General features: G+C 37.9%; 2 protein-coding genes across 2 annotated transcripts; one reads left to right on the top strand and one right to left on the bottom strand.

The window, feature by feature from the left end:
• The first annotated feature begins 424 nt into the window (after positions 1–424).
• LOC148210941 (uncharacterized) lies at positions 425–1822 on the top strand. Its single transcript, XM_088125253.1, has one exon. The coding sequence runs from the start codon at positions 425–427 to the stop codon at positions 1820–1822; it is 1398 nt and encodes a 465-aa protein (XP_087981379.1).
• Positions 1823–5780: 3958 nt separating this feature from the next.
• Positions 5781–20217, bottom strand: LOC111022534 (putative serine/threonine-protein kinase At1g54610). The gene is made up of 8 exons (XM_022299699.2): positions 19823–20217; positions 19282–19715; positions 18631–18915; positions 18203–18520; positions 15707–15934; positions 10257–10357; positions 6446–6554; positions 5781–6333 (listed from the first exon to the last, which is right to left on the bottom strand). The coding sequence occupies exons 2-8, from the start codon at positions 19645–19647 to the stop codon at positions 6058–6060; spliced, it is 1683 nt and encodes a 560-aa protein (XP_022155391.1). The 5' UTR covers positions 19648–19715; positions 19823–20217; the 3' UTR covers positions 5781–6057.
• Between the last annotated feature and the right edge of the window lie 255 nt (positions 20218–20472).

The raw sequence follows: 20472 nt of genomic DNA, 5'->3' as shown, positions 1-20472 counted from the left end.
TTTTTCTGCAGGCACGCAGGCGCCTGGCGCCTCCCATGTAGGTTTTTTCGTCTTTTTGCTTCTTTTGATTAATTTGCACTCCCAAATGGTCCTAAAATGTCATAAATACAATATAAGCCAACCACAAACCATAATATATGAATTTTGCATGAATTGGAACTCAAACGATCGAGAAAAATCCGAAACAAAGCTGAAACATTGTAAAAACAGCATCTAAAACCTTCTTTTTACGCATGTAAACAAGCGTAATCATTAATAAAGTGATTTGTTTAAAAGAGTCTCATACATTCTCTCACTAAATAATCGTTTTTTTTACAACAATAAAAAAAAGAGTTTCGCAACTTTCCCTTTAAATTTATTTTCTTTCAATTTTACCAAAATTGACCTAAGTCTTAAATCATTAATATTGATAGTAAATTAAAGCATGAGTTCCAGTAAGGTTCCTACCCAAGAGTGGAGAGAGCAAGACCAAGAAATTGTCCGTCAATGGTCAAAGAACATGCAACATACTCATGGTGACGCATTATCACAGAATGTAATCATGTCATTTCAAAATGTAACGTTTCCAGAAAATCAGTTGGATACCTTGAAACGTTTATGGGAGGGTTTAAGACCAGATAGAAAGACCCGGTTCATAAAAAAATATGGCCACATAACGCAGCTCCTGTACGTGCGAGTAAACTTCTCAGTGTTGAGAGGATTAGTTCAACATTGGTATCCGGCCTATAGATGTTTTACTTTTAGCTCAATGGATATAACCCCAACTATCGAGGAATACCACACCCTCTTACAAATACCACTGCAAGAGAAAATTGAGGTTTATTCCTATGATGGTGGGTTTACATTGAAAAGGGCAATATCGCTGCTTGTAGGGAAGATATCTGCTGGTGAGATTGAAAAACATGTGAAAAGGAAGGGAGAAAACACATGCTTACCGATAGAATATATCCTGAGTCTTCAGCAGAGGTTCGTTAATGAAGAAAGGGAGCTATCGCTATTAGCTGTGTGCTTATTTAACTTGGTTTTATTCCCTAAAGTTAGTGGATACGTTGAAGAGCGAGTGGTCAAGCTATTTGTCAAGGTAGAAATGGGGGTTAATCTCGTAATACCTATCCTGGCAGAAACCTTTCGAGCACTAAATTTTTGCAGATCGCGAGGAGTAGGGAAATTTATAGGCTGTGCTCAGCTGCTATACATTTGGATCCTCAGCCATATAAATTGTCCACCAGAGTTCAAGTGTCCTCAGGTCAAATTTTCAAGATCGTGGAGTAGATTACAAAATCTCATCTTTGTATTCAACCAAGCAGATTGGAGTCAAATTCACCCAGGAAAAGAAGAGTGGAGCATTTTCTTTGCAGGACTAAGGCCAGAAGACGTGGAGTGGAGAGCCCGATGGATGTCAACCAAACCTATGATGTATAGGTGTGGTAAATTTCACAGTCTACCGTTATTGGGTCCATGGGGATGTGTATCTTATGCCCCATTAATGGTACTGCGCCAGATATGGGTACGTCAGTTTATCCCAGCCACACATGACTTAAGAAACTCTGAATTTGCCTATGATGTTGGGTTTTGCAAAAACAAAATTCAGGAGGTCGTAAAGGTGTGGAAGACGATTGTCAGAATCCAAAGTGGCAATTACCACGATAATATATTTGAAGGATACGAACAGTGGCATTCGAGTAGAGGAAAAACTGTGGTTCTCCTACCAACCGACAAGGGCAAAGGGAAGCTAGAGGTTCCCACTAGGAGAATTCTTTCTGAAATGAGCCCAAATCAATCCACTCAGCGGAAGGTTCGCATGATAGAATACGAGCTGTGAGAAGGGAACCCTACATCAGCTAAAGAAAGACTACAACTAGGGTTCAATCAAAATCTACCTCGAAACATTGAGCTGGAATTACAGCAGGCAAGAAGGGAAGTCGGTTACCAAGGGAAAGAAAACAGACCGCTAGAAGTAGAGGTTCGGGACCCTAACAGAAGAAGTACGAAGAGAGCTCACAAGCAGCCTTGAGGGCGCGAGACAATCAAATATCACAACAAATGTCTTCTCTACAAACAGAAATCATGTCCCTTCGTGAAAAAGCCATTGTGCTGGAGGAGAAAGAAGTACAATTAGCTCAGTATGCTCAAGAAAATCAAAGATTAAGGGAAACTGTTCAGGTGCTTTCAAGCCGTCTCAACAAAACCCAGAATGCTGCTGATGGGTTAATGCATGATTATGCCCATATCAAGGAACAATACAACCAAGTGGGGTATGAATTAGACCATGTGAAGCGCGATAACACATTGTTGCGTCATAATTCAGAACATGTACTCACCCAAGTCAGACAGGCAGCCCGTAGGGCAGATGGTTTAGCTGAAGAGGCACAGGCTCTCACGTCTGTCATTGCCCCTACACAGCCGAATGGCAAAAACACGCTCAAGTTCTTGGGCAAACTTCGACGAGATCTAGAGCATTGGGGACAGTTTTATTGACACTCTGCTTTAATGTACTTTCAATTCCATGATTTAAGCATTGGGGTTCAAATTTGGCATAATTGTTGTTTTCTTGTAATCTTCATTTATTTATTTATCCAATTTATAATAAAGTCATAAACTTATTTATTTATGGTTTTCTTTCTCTTTCTTTTGGTCTTCTATTTTTCTAAAAAACAAAAGGGATTGTTCAAGATAGCTCGCTCACTGGCACCACATCGCACTTACCATACCAGACGCAGGGCAAGATTAATGATGGAAGATCAAAAAGCCGAGCAGGAGAAAACAAGGAAAGATATTGAGGAGTTGCGAGAAAAGTTAGATGTCATCCTCCTCGCGTTGGAAAAAGGCAAAGCAGCTGCAGATCCTGCTACATCTAGCAACCCTGTCCATGAGTCGCAAGAAACCCCGCCTTATCCACCTGGGTACGGTCCACCTTTTAGGCCAGTGGTAGAGGGTTTCATGCCACAATATACAACGTACAACCCTCTGTATGACGTCTCGGTTGGTCAGTATCCGCATCCCTTTGTTAAAGGAGCTCAGCAAATCCCAACCAACATCATTTTTCGAGAGCCCGAGCAAATGATGTCACCCCCTACAGTCTTTAACCTAGGTGGTCTCCCAGCCAAGACAGACCTAGTCGGACAAAATGCCCCCAGTAACGAGAAGTTCGAAGTTCTGGAGGAAAGATTAAGAGCAATAGAGGGGACAGACGTTTTGGGCAACATCGATGCCTCACAATTGTGTTTGGTGTCTGCTTTAGTCATCCCTCCAAAATTCAAGGTGCCAGAGTTTGAGAAGTACGATGGTTCTTCTTGTCCTAAGAATCATCTTATAATGTACTGTAGGAAGATGGCAGCATACGTCCAAAATGACAAATTGTTGATACACTGCTTTCAAGATAGTTTATCTGGTTCGGCCTCTCGTTGGTACATGCAGTTAGATAGCTCTCATGTTGGCTCGTGGAAGAATCTGGCTGACTCCTTCCTAAAACAATATAAGCATAACATAGACATGGCTCCAGATCGCTTAGATTTACAGAGGATGGAGAAAAAGAGTACAGAGAGCTTTAAGGAGTATGCTCAAAGGTGGAGGGACACGGCAGCTCAAGTCCAACCTCCTTTAACAGATAAGGAGCTATCTTCCATGTTCATCAATACCCTAAAACATCCTTTCTATGATCGGATGATAAGAAGCGCTTCCACAAATTTCTCTGATATTATGACCATCGGAGAAAGGATCGAATACGGGGTTAGACATGGGCGAATAACTAGTACTGCCAATGAGCCATTGGCCGCAAAGAAGGCAAGTCATTCCAAGAAGAAGGAAGGTGAGGTGAAAATGGTGGGAGCAGACCGACACTCTTGGAAACAACAACCGTACGGTCGGACACCGGATACACTTCGTATTATTACCCAACGCCATACGGGTATAATCAACCATTTGTGAATAATGCAACTTCACATTACTCCCCTTATGCTTCCCAAAATTTTCGACCCCCAGCCAGTCAAAATTTCCAACCTAGGGGTCAGCAGCATAATACATTCTATACTCAAGGGCAGCAGACTAATAGAGGGGCACGTAAACAGACCTAGTTTGATCCAATCCCCATGACTTATACTGAGCTTCTGCCTCAGTTATTTCAAAATAATCAGCTGGCACCTGTATCTGTAGATCCGATCCAGCCTCCATACCCAAGATGGTATGATGCAAATGCTCATTGTGACTATCACACAGGAGCCGTAGGCCATTCAACAGAGAACTGCACTGCATTGAAATACAGGGTTCAAGCTTTGATCAAGGCATGTTGGTTGAACTTTAAAAAAGAAAATGGGCCTGATGTAAGTAAAAATCCGCTGCCGAATCATCAGAATGTCCAAATAAATGCAATCGAATGCCAAGGGATCGAGTCGAAGAGTAAGGTTGCCGATATTACAACCCCTATGGAGGAACTATTCGAAATTCTCTTGAGTAGTGGATATGTATCAGTGGAATACCTATGCCCAAACCTCAAGTATCATTTTATTTTATTTTAAAAAAAAAAGATATGCTAAGTTGGAACATGTAACGGATTCATTTACTATCAATATGAACAAAAATTGTCAGAAATATAATTCGTAGCTATCTACTTTTTAATTTAAGAAAAGACTATCTATGATAAAAGATTCCCTGCGTTTTTTCGGTCGTAACTCTCAATATCATTAAATTAAACCTTGTTGAAAAAAGTAATGCGATTTTTAACTTCTCGACTTTTGTTCGAAAATCGTTTAAGAGAAAAGAAGTTCGCACAAATAGATTTCAAACATAAACTTTGTACGAAATAGATGTGGTTGAAACTTTGTTTGAACCGGTGAGGGAATATTTTTTTTTTCCCTTTTATTAGAAGAAACTAGTGAATTCTTTGAGAATTTACTCAATCAATGAATATACAAAAAAAAAAAAAGGAAAAAAAATTTACTCAATCAATGATTTCGTGAATTAATTCAAAACTTAATTTATGTATAGGATAGGGCATTGAAAGTAGTGAGTTCTGAGAGATTTTTATTTGATGTTGCTTTATGTTAAAATTAGTAGATAAATGTAACAAAAAGGTAAAATCTGGATAAGACTAAAAATTTAAGGTAAACATGGATTAATCCTTGCAAAGTGATGGTAAGAGCTGAACTTTTTCCTTCTTTTAAAAAATAACCTTTAGTTTTAAGGAAAAGAAAGCGTTACAACCAAATGAAACTAAAAATGTTTATGATTCAATTCAAGATTGGCCAATATGAGCAAAACAAATAATAATAATTATGGAAAGTTTCAAATTGACTGATTTCAGCATGCACCATAAAGTTCCTGCTTGGGAATCTTTATAGACTATCTAATGGTTATATTAAGTATTTGCAATGCCTTAATTACATGATAACTAAATATTATTTTTTGTTTCTTACTTATATATATATATATATATATATATAATTTATCTTCTATTTTTTTAACTCTGGCTTTAACTTATTCATTAGAAATCATTAACATCAAAGTGCAAGCCTTATTGAAGAAAATGAAATTTCTTTTTTTCATTTTAGAAAAAGAAAGAACTACTAAATGGAAAATCTACTTGGACTTACCAGGAAAATGAAATCAAATCAGAAAATTATGAAATGGGATATTAAAGCGTGGAGACACTTGATAACAAAGTAGAAGCTTTCAAGCAATGGCAGAACCCAAAAAAAAAAAACCTCAACGGCTAAGAATGATTTTTTACTCTATTGGTCACTATTCTGTAGAATCTCTCACTATAACTTCAAGAAGGAAAAAACTTGGACAGAACAAATCAACATATACATTACTTTGTTAAATTTCTCATCACTTAAAAAAGCAAATTTATACCCTTTTCGAGGGGGAAAAAATTAGGTCAATGCAACTATGAAACCGAAAAATCGATGCCACTCCACCTCTCAGATCTTAAAATTCATAATCTTTTCAACTGAGAGCATGCAAGGCAGATTAATTGTCAGTATTTGGATGAACAGTGGGAAGAATTTGATGATACTCTTATCAGCAAACAGGCAGTCCAACCACAATCTTATCAAAATTTTAGACCATGATTTTCTTGCCTTTACCTCCCACATGCTTCTTCTGTCTAGAAGGAGCATCAGTGCCAGCAGCAGGGACCAGTGGACCAGACCAGGCTTGGACTGGATCCTTTGAATAAGTAAACAGAGTTGAGCTGAATGGTATGTCGGGAGGAACACCGGACGGGTCAATATGACGTGAATATCCTAGCGTAAAGCCGAGAGCTCCATCTTGGTGTGGTGGGGGGAACTTTTCGCTCTTGCTCTTTGCATTTGCATGTGTAATTAAGCGTCTTCTCTGTTTCAATGCACGGCAATTTCAAAAGTTTTAACGCTCCATAAATAAGGAAATGCAATTCTGTTAGTGTCTAGCTGGTCAATGATTTTGAACTAAGCAAAGTAATAATTACGTCGATATTTGTTTGTAGCTCGGCATTGGCTTCAGGAGCTGGAAGAGCCCTGACACGTGCACGTGTTTTCTTCGTTCCATCTCCCTGGGGTTTACTAGCTGCTCTAAGCCTGCATAACCGATTAGAATTATGATTATTAACAAAAGCACCAAATAGCACTCTCAAAGCAAGTTCGCAGGACTAAGAGTAATAACAGCAGCCATTTCAAACTGTCAACAAAGATGTACAGTAGAAATAAAAGGTGTAGAACTCAACAGAATTAGAGAACAAGGATGTCTAAAGATTTCTAAGTATTTTTCCTTTTTATAAGAAATAATTTCATTTATGGTATGAATTTCAACAAAATTTGATGATAATAAATAATTTCAAGGATGTCTGAACTCCATTTTTTTTTTTTCAAATGATCAGTTTGGTTCATAAGGATTTTGCACTTGTTCCTTCCGCCAAAGAACCTAAAAAGAAGGCCAAGAAGGCAAGGGGAGTCAAAAGCTCTAGGGAAGATCTGCACGATCCAAGCAATGTCAAAAGTTCTGAGAATGTAAAGACCAAATCCTGCCTGCAACCGTGTTAGACAAAAACAGATGGTTCATAAAATACACCAGAAGTGCCGTAGTTGGATGCCTAGAATGGATCCTATTAGCGGTGTTCAAGCAAGCATCCCATGACTAGTGACCAGTGAATTGTGAAATATTTTGCATTTGTTAGAGGTGGATTTGGCCTGGAGAACATCTCTCCAGAGGCTTGGGGATAAATGAAAAGTCTACAGATCCACTTAAATAAGCGGGCTTTGTTTCTTATGTTGTAGTAATGTTGAGACGTCCATTAGAGGTTGGCAGGGAAAAGACTTTCCAATTAACTAAGTGAGCTCTCCCTTCTTTATTTGAACCTTCCCATGTATAATTTCAGGTAATTCTATCATTGGATTTACAAACCTTGGCTGACACAGGGAAAGCAGAGAAATAGTAGGTGAGGAGATTTGAAAGCACTGGTTATAAGAGAGTGAGTCTCCCCCTGGAGCATAATCAATTCTATCTATTAAGCCTCGTGGCTATCTTCTAAAGGGTCCCAACACATGCGTAAGATTGATACCTACTAACACATATTTGCCAATATTATTATTATTTATTTATTTATTTTATAACTGGGATGCTTCCCTGTACTCAAGGGCACCCGCATCTGCCTCAAGGCCCGAACCCAAGAGACATAAAAGATTTTTGATATTAAGCTCGTGAAAAAGTTCAAACTTGGGACCTCTAAGTTGATATGACTAAGAGACCCCAAGTCTTTGCCAACCAAACTGCCCTTTGGGGGCTATTAATTTTAAGATCCAAGGATGCATCAACCACTCTAATCATGAGAAGTTACTTCACTTTTTGTTTGTCTTCCACATACAAAATCAGCAGGCAGCATGTCAGTTGCAAATTTAGATTAGCAATTTGAACCTATGAGCCACACACTAAATCCGTCGATTGAGCAATCATTCAAATACTTTTCCACAAGTCTACTAAAGCAGTCAGCAACAAGCATAAATAGGAAGAGGAATAGGAGGTTGCCTTGTCGATTTCCTCTCTCAGACTTAAGTTTACCTTTCGGCCTTCCATTAATGAAATTTTAATAAGAGGATGAGGAAAAGCAACCCTGAATCCGTGTTCTCCAAGTCAAACTGAAGACTTTAACCTCAAACACCTTATTGATAAGAGTCCAACTAACTTTATCGAAGGTCTTTTCAGTGTCTAATAAATTTTTGAGTTCCACTAATTTGGGAGTTGAAGTACACTGATAATATGTCAGAAGTGGGATTTGAACCCACTTCAGTGTCTAATAAATTGACGAAGCCTCTTTACTTCCTTAGCAATAAGGATAGGATATGAGATGAGATCTATCTCCCTACATCGAAAGCAGATCAGGTGTCTTGTCTTCTAGCACATCTTTGAACCTTTTGCAAAGGTTTTAGATAGAATCTAACAGACTAAAGTAGTCAAGCTGATAAGCCTATAATCCTTGACTTTGGAAGCTAGGCATTTCTTGGATTTGGTCAATAGAAGTTTCATTAACAGAGGCATTGGCTATGCCATTCCGGAAAAAGTCTTTGGAAAATTTCCATGATGTCAAACTGAGAATGTTCCAACCCTTTTTAGAAAAATCTGTAGTGAAGCCGTCTAGACCAGGAGGCTTGTTATTTGCCTAAATTGTCAACAGCCAACTTGACTTCCTCAATGTTGAAGGGTCTCTCCGTGGATACATGCAAGATATAGGGGACCGTTGAGTTTTGAAGGTCTCCCAGATCTTCACTAAGCATGTGGGAGATAGGGAACCATTGAGTTTAGAAGGGAACCTGTATACCTTCCTTTATTTATTTATTTTTGTTTTTTTATAACCTGTAATCAACAGCTCTTTGGCTTTCTGCCCCTATAACCCAGGGCACCCATGTCTGCCTGAAGGCCCGGACTTGAGAGATATCAAGATTTTTTGGTATTAAACTTACCCAAAGATTCAAACAAAAGACTTCATGGTAGGTGATACCACAAGGCCCCATACTCTTGCCAATGGAGCTGCCCTTTGGGTTTTGGACTTCCAAAGAGGAGAGTTTTTGATGTAATCCACAAATTCATTTTCAATGTTTGATTCTTTAAGACAATATCTCTGATATTAATAGTTTCCATAATACGCTTTTTCTGCTTACTTGTCGGGCATACCCATGGAAGAGTATTGTGTCTCCATCAAGGTTACATCTCAACTTACATTTTTTGGGCCCATTTCTATGCTCTTTCAATACAATCCCTTGAAGAGCAATTAAGTTGGATTTCCTGGACCTTCTGTCCTCTTCAGTGGTGAGATTTGAAGTTTCCTGGTGTCAAAGAATCTAATTTTCAAAAGGAGCTCACTTTTCTAGGTTTGGACAAATCTAAAGACTTCTCTGTTCAATACTTTTTATCTTCTCTTTGACCTCTTTTAGTTGCGTCATAAAGGGGCTGTCCCTATAGAAAAGTGCCCAGGACAGCCTTCACAAAGGCTTAGGAAGTTGTGGTGATCCAGCCAACAATTTTCAAGTGGAATGGCACGCACCTAAAGTTGAAAGTTAAAAGACATAATTGAAATCTTTTAAAGTTCAAAGACTAACTAAACACAACCATAAAAGTTTATGGACTAAATTTGTAATTGAACCAAAAGAAAAATGAAGAAAATTGATTTTTATTCTAATAAGATCCTATCTTTAATATCATTACTTAAATGTTAATTTGACATACTGATTGAACTAACAAATGATGATTTAGTATGATGTGGCATAATGGAGTAAGCAACTTGGACAAAGTATGGATAGATGAACCAACCAATTCAGCTTAAAATATAAGTTACCCACTTGCTCCATTGAATTCTAGCCCCCCACATACCGGACCCTACTCCCTTGTTCCATTTCATGCCAAATGATCACTTCTTAGTCAAACCCACACATCACATCAACATTTTAGTAATGGTGTCAACAGAAGAAACTTGTTACAATCAAAATTGAAAATTCTGGGGCATAGTTGAACCATTTAAACTTCAAGAAGTAAATAAACAGAATTATAAAAATTCAGGTATTAAACTTGTAATTTAACCAAAAATGAAAACAGAAAGGATGGTTATCTTCAGCTCCTTTACCAAGTAACACGCCATTTGTATTATAATGGCCAAACCTTTGAGAAGAAAAAACCATCTACTAGGGAAATTATCCAAACACCATTGCAAGTACCTTGTCCAAATTTCTCAATAGCTCCCAAAATAAAGCAGATATGTATTGAGGTGAAACTAAAAATCAAGGCATCCATACCTCCGAGCTTCATCATCCCGCCTTCTAGCATCCATCTCCTTACTGGGAGGATATTTTGGGAGGCTAGAGGGTTTGCAAGCTAAAGGTTCTGTCATGAAGAACTGTATTCCAATGGACAAAGTTTGAAAGATATACAAGAAAGAGGGCATAATTCTCATTATGGTAGTCTAAAATAATTTAAAATGTAAAATATGTAATGCATCCAAACGATAGTCTCCATGATTAAAGCTACCTCAAAGGCGAGGTAAAAATAAGCCTAGAAGCTTAAATTGGAAAGAATAAAAAACTACAATATTTATAATAAAGTACCAAATTAAGAGACAAGGTATAGGCCAAAATAGACATGGGAGAGTGAACTCAATTTTCAATGTGATTTTTCATTGAGAAAAAATTAAAGAATATAAGGGGAATACAAAAAACCAACCCCAAAAAGGAGCCAAACTAAAACAAAAGAGGGCTCCAATCATGCAAAATAAGGCCCAAGAGTAATTACAAAAATCCTTGCACGCCTACCCAAAGGGAAACATGAAATCTGATAAGGGATCAAATCTCCTCCCAATGTCTCTCCACCCCTCTAAAAAATCTATTGTTACTCTTAAGTCTCAACCCAAATGCCCCAAAAAATAGCACAAAAGCCAGCAAGCCACAAAAAATGACGGTGAAGAAGAAACTGCTAAATCGTAGATATGCACCATCTAGGCCGAGCCAGAATGAGGTCGAATGACTCCAAAAAACAGCTCCAAATCGACTACGCAGCCCCACCGGAGTGATCAAGATCCTTGGCTGCCTCTTGCAAAGGATACAACACTAGGCCCAACCAACCTAGACGACTTCCCCAAACCCCAATCCATAGTATTAACTCTACGGTGAAGGACCTATCACACAACATCTATAGACCTCTTTGAAATTTTCCACATCAAAGAAAAAACAAAGACGTTAGGAGAAGGGGCACTCACAATATAACTAATAAAGGACCTACAAGAAAACCCTTCAAAAGTACTAGGTTCCCAGGTACAAAATCCCTTCTTCCTGAATTAAAAGTGAAGTTCCCAAGCAAAGATAAATGGCAATATCCGTCATGTCCATATTCGACAAAGGATGGTGAAACCCAAAATAGCTTTCCACAAGTTCCTAGATGTGCCTTTTGAACCCCAACTCGTGATACACTCAAAAGGATAAGGTCCATATTAACTCACAATCATCTTGTGCCAAAGGGTATCAACTCCGAGAGAAGCGCCACAACCACTTAGTAAACAAGGCCTTGTTATGCACCCTTAAATTACCTATGCCTAGAAAAACTAGCTCCAACAGCTTAGACACCACTTCCCATTTAACTAGGTGAGATCCCTTCCTCTTCTCAACCACATCCCTAAGAAATCTCTCATGAACTTCTCCAAAGATTTACTAACCACTACAGGGACCCTGGACAAAGAGAGGAAATAAGTCAGAATCCTGCTCAACATGGATTGGACCCAAGTGAGTCAGCCTCCCTTTGATAAATAGCTTCTCTTCCACGAGGTAAGGCATTTCTAGACCTTCTCCATAACTGGATCCCAAAAAGTCAAGCTTCTAGGATTATGGCCAGAGGAAAATCCAAATAGGAAGTAGGGAAGGAACCTACCTCACAACCCACTAAGTACGCCCACCTTCACAGCTTAGAAAAGTCACAATTAATGCCCAAAACCTCAATATTCAATGCATTATGATCCTCAAGTAAATTTCAAGTGCGAATAGCGCACTCAGGACCAAAAGACAAGAACAAGCACACTTGGATACAACGATAACCGTCGGGCCACAATATGAAATAGCAATTTTTGACATTTACTTTAACAATGAAAATTCCACATACATTTACAAAAAATTATTATCCTATACAACATGTTCAGTTATGTATAAAATTGAAATAGTACAGTTTTAAGTTTTCTTTATAAATTCAATGGATCTTTTTTCTTTAAGCTTTCTATTAATCACTGAAGTTTTGTGACCTTAAACTTGGAATCACAACATAAAAAATATATAATATACTTAAGTTATGGGTTATTAGCTAGCTATGTATGATATGATGAAGTTAGTTTTCTATTACGATCACTATGTAAAATCAATTGGTATTATTGGTCTTCGCTCTAAAAAAAATAAAGGCTAAATAGTAAATATACAAGATGGTCCCTAATCTTTGTGGTGGAATTGAATTGTGTCTTCCTAGAGTTTAGTAGGTAGGCACAACTTTTGTGAAGTGAGGCTCCAGCTTTCTTTCTCACGGTTGGGCCTTCCTATGAGTCACGGTTGGGCCTTCCTATGAGTCATAATCCTAGAAAGGCTTTCTATCTAGAATCCTGCAAAGCACAAGATTCAGAAGCACTTTTTTTCTTAAAATATAACATATTTTTCAAAAAGGGATAGGCTTAGCTTGATTCAGTCTCTCTTGAATGAGATAAGACCCATTCTGTTTCCTATCCTTTTTTAGAATTCCCTTCTTGTTAATGCCAAACTAGACAAAATTGTGAACGTCAACGTCCTTTTTGTTGGAAGGGATGGGGAAGGAGCTGAATTTCATATAGTTAAGTGGAAATCAGTTTCAAGAGTCTATGAGGAGAGTGGTTTTGAGATTGGGAACTTAGCAATGAAAATATTGTTTTCGACTGGATGGTCAGGGTGGTTTTCCCTCAAAACTAGGTATTATGTTTTATGTCACAAGATTATTATGCGTACAGGCATCACAACAGTTAGGACTCTAATAGGAATGACCTTTATAGGTAATTAAGGTTATTAGTAGAATAGTAAGAGTAAGTAAGTAATTAGATAAGGAAGTTATTAGGGAGAGTAAGTAATTAGATAAGGAAGTTATTAGGGAGAGTAAGTAATTAGATAAGGAAGTTATTAGGGAGAGTTGTTATAAATAGAGTGACAAAAAAATGATGAAGGTATGCACTTGTCATAGTGTGGTTTAGGCTTGAGTGATCTCAAAGCAGGAGGGTCCAAGTACCTCAAATGATTTGGAGATTATCGCAATATTTTTATCCTTTTTAACTTTCAAACTATTTTAGCTATTTGGTTCTTACCCCCATTTTCTCAGGTTTGTTTTGGGGATGGGACTCTGTGACCATTTTGGAGAAAATCATTGGTTTAGCAACAAAAAATGCCTATATAGCCTCTGTGATTTCCTTTTCCTAAAGGTCCCTTCCACATGATTTTCAACTCATGAGAACCCTTTCTATTATGGAGGCAATTGACATGTCCGTTCTTTCGTCCATTGTTCAAGGAGTTGATTTATTTCCCGGATCTAAGGATAAACGATTTGGTTTTGTGAATTTTTCTGTAAATCTTCCTCTCTGTCTCCCCCCTAACTGGCTTCTTTGTCATCCGACCAGCTGTGTAGAAGGTTCACATTTTCTCCTTGCTTGTAGTGCTCGGGGGATGTAATACCATGAATTTTTGCCACCCTAAGGTCCTCCACTCTAGTTCATGGCTCCAATTGGCATGCTCTTTGCAAACAAGAATATGAGCATTTGGTTCACATTCTTTAAAGGTAGGTTTTTGCAAGCTTTTGGGAAGATGTTCCCAAGCCGACACGTGTCGTTATATGATGGAGGAAGTCTTTTTACATCCTCTCTTTCAACGGAGGCAGACTTGCTTGGCAGGATGGCCTTTCTGGAAGGTAAAGATCCCAAAGATGCATTCAGTGTGATTCTGGAAGATAATACCATCTTTGGGATCTTTACCTTCCAAAGACACGTTTCCTCGTTTGTACTATGAGAGGAGAGGTGCATTCAGTGTCCTCTTTTATGCCTTCCTTAGCTTTTTCTTCCTTTTATTTGGGCTTTCATTATCCTTCGTTGGAGAGGGAGATTATGTAAGTGGTAGCCCTTCTTTTTCTCTTGGGTAACTCTCAGTTGTGTCCGAGGAGGAGGGACATCCATTTTCTGATCCCCAATCCTTTGGGTGTTTCTCTTGCAACTCTTTGTTCTATGATGGACAAAAGGGCACATAATACCTAGAACAAAGAGTTGCAAGAGAAACCCCCGAAGGATTGGGATCGAAAAATGGATGTCCCTCCTCCTCGAACACAACTGAGAGTTAACCCAAGAGCAAAAGAAGGGCTACCACTTCCATCATCTCCCTCTCCAACGAAGGATAATGAAAGCCCAAATAAAAGAAAGAAAAATCTAAGGAAGGCATAAAAGAGGACACTGAATGTACCTCTACTCTCAGAGTGCAAACAAGGAAATATAGCACAAAGAGATTCATCACCCACCCAACAATCCTCCCAAAAGTAAATACCGGAGCTTTTCCCGATAGAACATTTCACAAATTGAGAGAAGAAAGGAAAACCCAATGATCTAGCATTCTAGGGATTTTTAGAATAACCATTAGACCCATCGACCGAACCCTGGTATCTTTATAAAATGTGGACTATATCCTCCATTGTGCACTTACCAAGAAGCATATTACTAAGCACCAAAAACCATGGATGAAGATGCCTAGACAAAATCAATAGAGTCAATCCTCCATAAACATCCAGACTCAATGACCTGTGAAATATTATACAAACGAACAAAAGGATCCTCCCTCAAAAAGTACAAGATAGTGTCATCAACGAATTGTAGGTAGGTCAAATGGACATCAAATCTCCCTATATATGAAAAAAAGCATTCAAGAAAACCTAGTAAGAACATCCACCACCTGTAAAAGAGGAGACAAAAGGTCACCATAACTAGTGCCTCTAGAAACTAAGACCGTACCCCTAAATTTTCAAGCATCCAGAACAAAGGAATTCAGAAATGCAAACAATTTCACAACCAATGTTTCATTTTTCCACAACACCTTTGCCAAAAGGAGATAATCAATAATATGATCATACATCTAATACCTCCCTTCTTACCAGCCTCTTCAGTAGCCACAATAGCACTAAAAACCTTGTCAAGAACTTGCCTCCCAGCAACTAAGGAACCCTTATTTATAGAGATGGTACTAGATAACACCTTCCTCATTCTACAGTAAGGGCTTAGCAATGACACAAGCTGGTAACCAAACTAATGGGTAAAAAATCCTTCACCAGACATTCAGGAAACAAATAAATGTAAATCTTATTCACAGTCAAATCAATGAAGTCCCTTTTCACAAAATTCATTCAACACCTTGGAGGATCTTCCTTAATAACATCCTATATTTTCATGCAAATAATGAGACATAGATTCCTCGTTTCTCCATGATATAAAGGGACACAGTAGGATGTCTTGTGAATGAAACCACAACAGAAAAGGCAAAGGAAGCAACAACATTAGGTTTGAATGATATAGTGGGAAGATTGAGATCTATAATGAATGAAACCACATCAATTGAATCAGAAAAATGAAAGAAGTGAAAGTCAAAACCAAGATGTATTCTGATAATTAATTGAGAAGTTCGTATCTTGTTAAAAAAAATAATAAAATAAAAAAAATTTAGCTGACCTCGCTATTTAATACATCTGTTGCCGTCTTTCGTTCTACTGGATCAATTGCAAGAAGCGTTTCTATAAGGGGTAGTGACGATGGCGGGAAATCTTTAAATGTCTCCCTTATACATCTTTTATAAGGATCTCTGGGCTTAAATAAGGTTGCATTTGGCAGTTTTGCTCTTTTCCAATATTCATCTGAAGGGGAACCACAAAGCTTATATATCTTGTGCAGTTGCTCTACCTGGGGTGGGCAAAAAGGAAATTAGCAGGCACAGCATGTGTAAGCAATATCTTATGTGTAACAGTAAACAGCAGAGGATGCTAGAAAGGTTTAGTTAAGCAAAGAAGAGAACAACCTATACTACAGTCTACAGGGTTCTTGAACCATTTCGAAACATTTAACTATGATGAAAATAGGTGATAAAAGTTCCATATTTGAAACATTTCATCTAAAAATTAAAATGCTAGTATAGTTAGTAGCCAAAGCTACGGATGCATGTATATGTCAACAAAATTCAACACTGTAAAGAAAAACACCTATAGTTGTAAAATTTGCAACTGAGACACTGAAAAGCTCGCACATATATAAAGGGACCTTATCAGTAAACCAAAGCCAATATGATGCTAGTAACAGTATCATATACCTTAAAAGAAAGCTACAAGCACAAAAAGAAGAAATCCTATCACCAAATCAAAGCCGATGATGATATTAATGGTATCATGCCATACACGATAAAGCAAGCTACAACAACTTTACCCAAAAAATACAAAGTAAAAATGAAGACTGGAGATAAAATGCCACATGAAAGGTATATTATTCATATTTTGCCCAATAGTAAATCGTGCTTTCCCATGAGATTCACACGGTGATGGCACTGACTCAACATCTTAGATTAATTGCAATATTGTAGGGTCACTGAGAGTCACAATTGCACTAAAGATAGTTATAACAATGGGTATGATTAATGAGTTATGGAAATCAACACATGCTTGCAACTCTTGGAAGTGAATGAAAATACTTTATCCAACTAGTTGCTACAGAGGTAGTAATTTAGTTGGGTTTCATCCTTTAGAAAAGCAGTAGTGTAAAAAGAATATTTCAATAAGTCATATCTTGACATTCAGACTGTGGCACTTCATTCTTTAGTTTCCGATTTATGCTAGTTTTGAACTTTTCAAACATTCATTTATCTAAAATTAACAGTGTGGAAGATGGGCTTCCATCATTACTCCTTTTCATGTACATGCTTGAACTTCATTACAATTACTTCAATTTGCATGGTGTCTCCCAAGAGGGTGGAAGATGGACTTTTAGAATTGATCTGAATTTTCAGGTTCGTGGTCAAGGAATAAAGCCAAAGTACTATGGATCAATGCGTGTAGGCCTCATTTTTGGCTCATTTTGGAAATAGAGGAATTCCATAGCCTTCTCAGATAAATTCGATTCTTTTCATAACTTTTGCAGTCGTGTACAATATACAGCCTCCAATTGGAGTGCTATTCACAAATATTTTTTGTAATACTCCCTCTTTTATTAGCAACTTATACTAGAGGCCTTTTGTTTGACTTATCCTCTTAGGCTGAATTTATACATATCTCTGTTTCTTTAATATATAAATTAGGGTGTTTGTCAAAAGAGAGTTGCTTAGATACTCTAGTCTTGTGATTCTTGAAATTTAGATAAAGCAAGATTGAGCTGCTAACATATTTTTATTTCGTGATTCTTGTAGTTTAGAGTGTCACAACAACAAAGAGATCATTGCATGATGCATCCTAAGAAAAAAACCATCAGACGACCAGGATGGAGTTTGTTTGAGGTCCGTAATAAGGACTGTGGAGCTATGTTGGAGGAAATACTTTTGTTCCCTCCTTTCCGTGAAAAAGGAGTTTTTAGTGGCAGGCCTGTTTCTTTGCTATCTTGTGGGGGATTTGGATTGAGAGAAGTAATAGAATCTTTAGATGGTGGAGAGAGATGGAGAGCCTATTTGGGATGTCATTAGATTTAATGACTTTTTATGGGGTCCATTTCAAAATTGTTTTGTAATTATCAGTTAGACTTTATTCTTTTGGATTGGAGACCCTCTATTTAGATAGAGTTCTTCCTTGCAGGCTAGTTTTATTTTCATTTGCCTGAATGAAAAGCTCGGTTTCTTATAAAAAAAAAAATATATATATATATATATATTATTCTTTACTACAAACACAAATTAATTACTAATACTTTCATTAATTTAAAACTACATAGTTCTAATTGCAATACAAAATATGGAACCTAGGTATCCTGAAAGTTATAAGATAAAACAAGAACATAATGAAATTCTTTGTACGTCCATGAAAAATAGAGCTTAGATATAGAAATTCTAGCCAATGAAGATTAGAACTCGAACATGTTACTATTCAGGAAATATCCACATGAATGCCAAACCAAATGTACTAGCAAATTTACTACACTTATTACATGCTGAAAATGTAGCACAACATGTGAAGCTAGACAAAGGTAAGCAATTACCTCTGTGCGGCCAGGCATAATAGGTCTCCCAGCTAATAACTCAGCCAATATACAGCCAGCACTCCAGAGGTCTACACCAACTCCATAATCAGTTGCTCCAAGAAGAAGTTCAGGAGGTCGATACCATAAGGTAACTACCCGACTAGTCATAGGGTGCTTGTGATTTGGATCAAAGAAAGAAGCCAACCCAAAGTCAGCAATCTTAAGCACTCCTCCACTATCAATGAGAAGATTAGATCCTTTAATGTCACGGTGAAGCACCCGACGGTTGTGACAGTGTTCCAGTCCAGATAGCAGTTGTTGCATGAAACATTTTACCTAAAATTGGCATGTGTTCACCATTCACCAAAAGTATTATTGTCCTGCTTATAACTTTTTGAAACAACTACATCGATGCTCAATTTGGATAAATGTAACTATAAGCTAACCTGAGATTCTGTAAATTTTATTGATGGATTTGCAGCAAGACCAGCTAGATCATGCTCCATGTACTCAAAAACCAGGTATAAACTACAAGACATCCGTGATGTAACCAACCCCTCCAACTTCACAACATTTTGATGATTTAATCTCCTAAGGATGAGAATCTCTCTAGCCATAAATTTAACACTTTCAGGTTCCAGATTGTCAAATCGAACCTTCTTCAGTGCAACAATTTTACCTGTAAGTATATCTTTAGCTTTATACACATTGCTATACGTTCCTTGTCCAATCTAACACCAAAAAAATTTACGTTAGAAGCATGTAATTAGAGGAGGAAAAACAAAAGAACAAAAGCAAGAATGCACTACGGGAGGAGTAGAAATCAGCCAACGCTGAGTTATGTAAGTGCATTCCACATGAAGTTGACCAAATTGCGATATAGATTCTACACTTACTTTCATTTCATCACACCAGGCCAAGTTGTACCTATTAAGAGTTTAATATAATAAAAGTAATCTCAATAGAAATAACATTTCAATTTTCATCCATTGAATAACAAAAGCTCCTACTATTCATCACGACACATGAAGATCCTATTTTAGAACAGTAAAATTCAAACTGCAACTGCACCTAATGTTACTTAATGGATAGCCCACCTTATCAATCTTTTCAAATGTATCAGCCTTTCGAGGAATCCAACCATTGAGAGCCTCCCCACAAACGGTCGTGAGCCAAGATGGCCACCCGGCAGCAACTTGCTCTCCCTGGGAATGGTTTGGCAAGTTACTCGGCCTCGGAACCTTCCTTGACTTTCTCCGCTCCCTGCGTGAGCGATCCTGCCCCCCATCAGCCTGCTGCTCCTCCTCCTTACTTTCCTCTACATTAGCATTTACATGCTCTACTTCTTTTTCCTGAACACCGTCGACCCGGACATGAGACTCGGTAATTTGATTCCTCTTCCCCTTATCTACAGGGGCCTCTACACTTCTTGAAGTTGCCTCACGGCTAATGAAACACCCCATTTCTCAATTCTAAACGTCATCTCCCACCATAGCAACCAATAGAAGCACTTCAATCACCGATTTTCTCACTACAAATCCAGCAAAATAGTAGGCATAAATTGCTAAGCAAATCAACAAATTGGAAAAAAAAAAAAAAAAAACCCAAAAGAAAGCGGCGTAAGATGATAGAGAATACCGAGTACAAGGAAGCAAGAAAATCCCATCAAAGAAAACGACCGATTGAAAGCAGAAGTAGGCAATTCAGAGCTCAAACGACGGGGAATTGGGGAGAATAGACTGGGGAGGGAGAACTGATCTGGAGGCAAAGAGCAGCCATGAGAGTGAAAGAGAGAGAAAATATGGGAATTAGGCGCAAATCTGAGTGGAGGTGGAGGAGAGAGAGTGGGAGAGAGAAAACTTGGAATTTTGGAGTGATGAATTAATCTGGGCTTTCTGTGGGTTCTTCAGTGCCTGTATGTCTGCGAGAAAGTGGAAAGAGCCAATGGGAATAGGGAAGATCTGCTTGGTGTTCAGAAAGTCAGCTTGAAATCCAAATCTGGAATTTCTCTCTCTACACCAAAATTGAGCTTGTTTAGATCCTTAATCCCTAAAATGGTGGGTATTGATTAATCTTAGCTGGTTTGGTATGCAATTATGATTCACTATAAATTTGTCACCATGAACTTAGCTCGATGCTTAATGTACCTCACTTATCTTCTTAGAAGTTCGTTCTCATCCTCACATTTCTTATACTAAAAAAATCTAATAAACTCATTATATTTTCAAGGTTTTAAATGTCGAGTTCTTAATTTAAAGAATGTCAATGTCGATCCATATTTTTGAAAA

This window comes from Momordica charantia (genome assembly GCF_013281855.1).
Source record: "Momordica charantia cultivar OHB3-1 chromosome 6 unlocalized genomic scaffold, Mcharantia_2.0 BLBB01000006.1, whole genome shotgun sequence".
NCBI classification, from domain to species: Eukaryota; Viridiplantae; Streptophyta; class Magnoliopsida; order Cucurbitales; family Cucurbitaceae; genus Momordica; species Momordica charantia.
The sequence above is the reverse complement of the archived record's forward strand: the minus strand, read 5'-3'. Positions and strand labels throughout refer to the sequence as shown.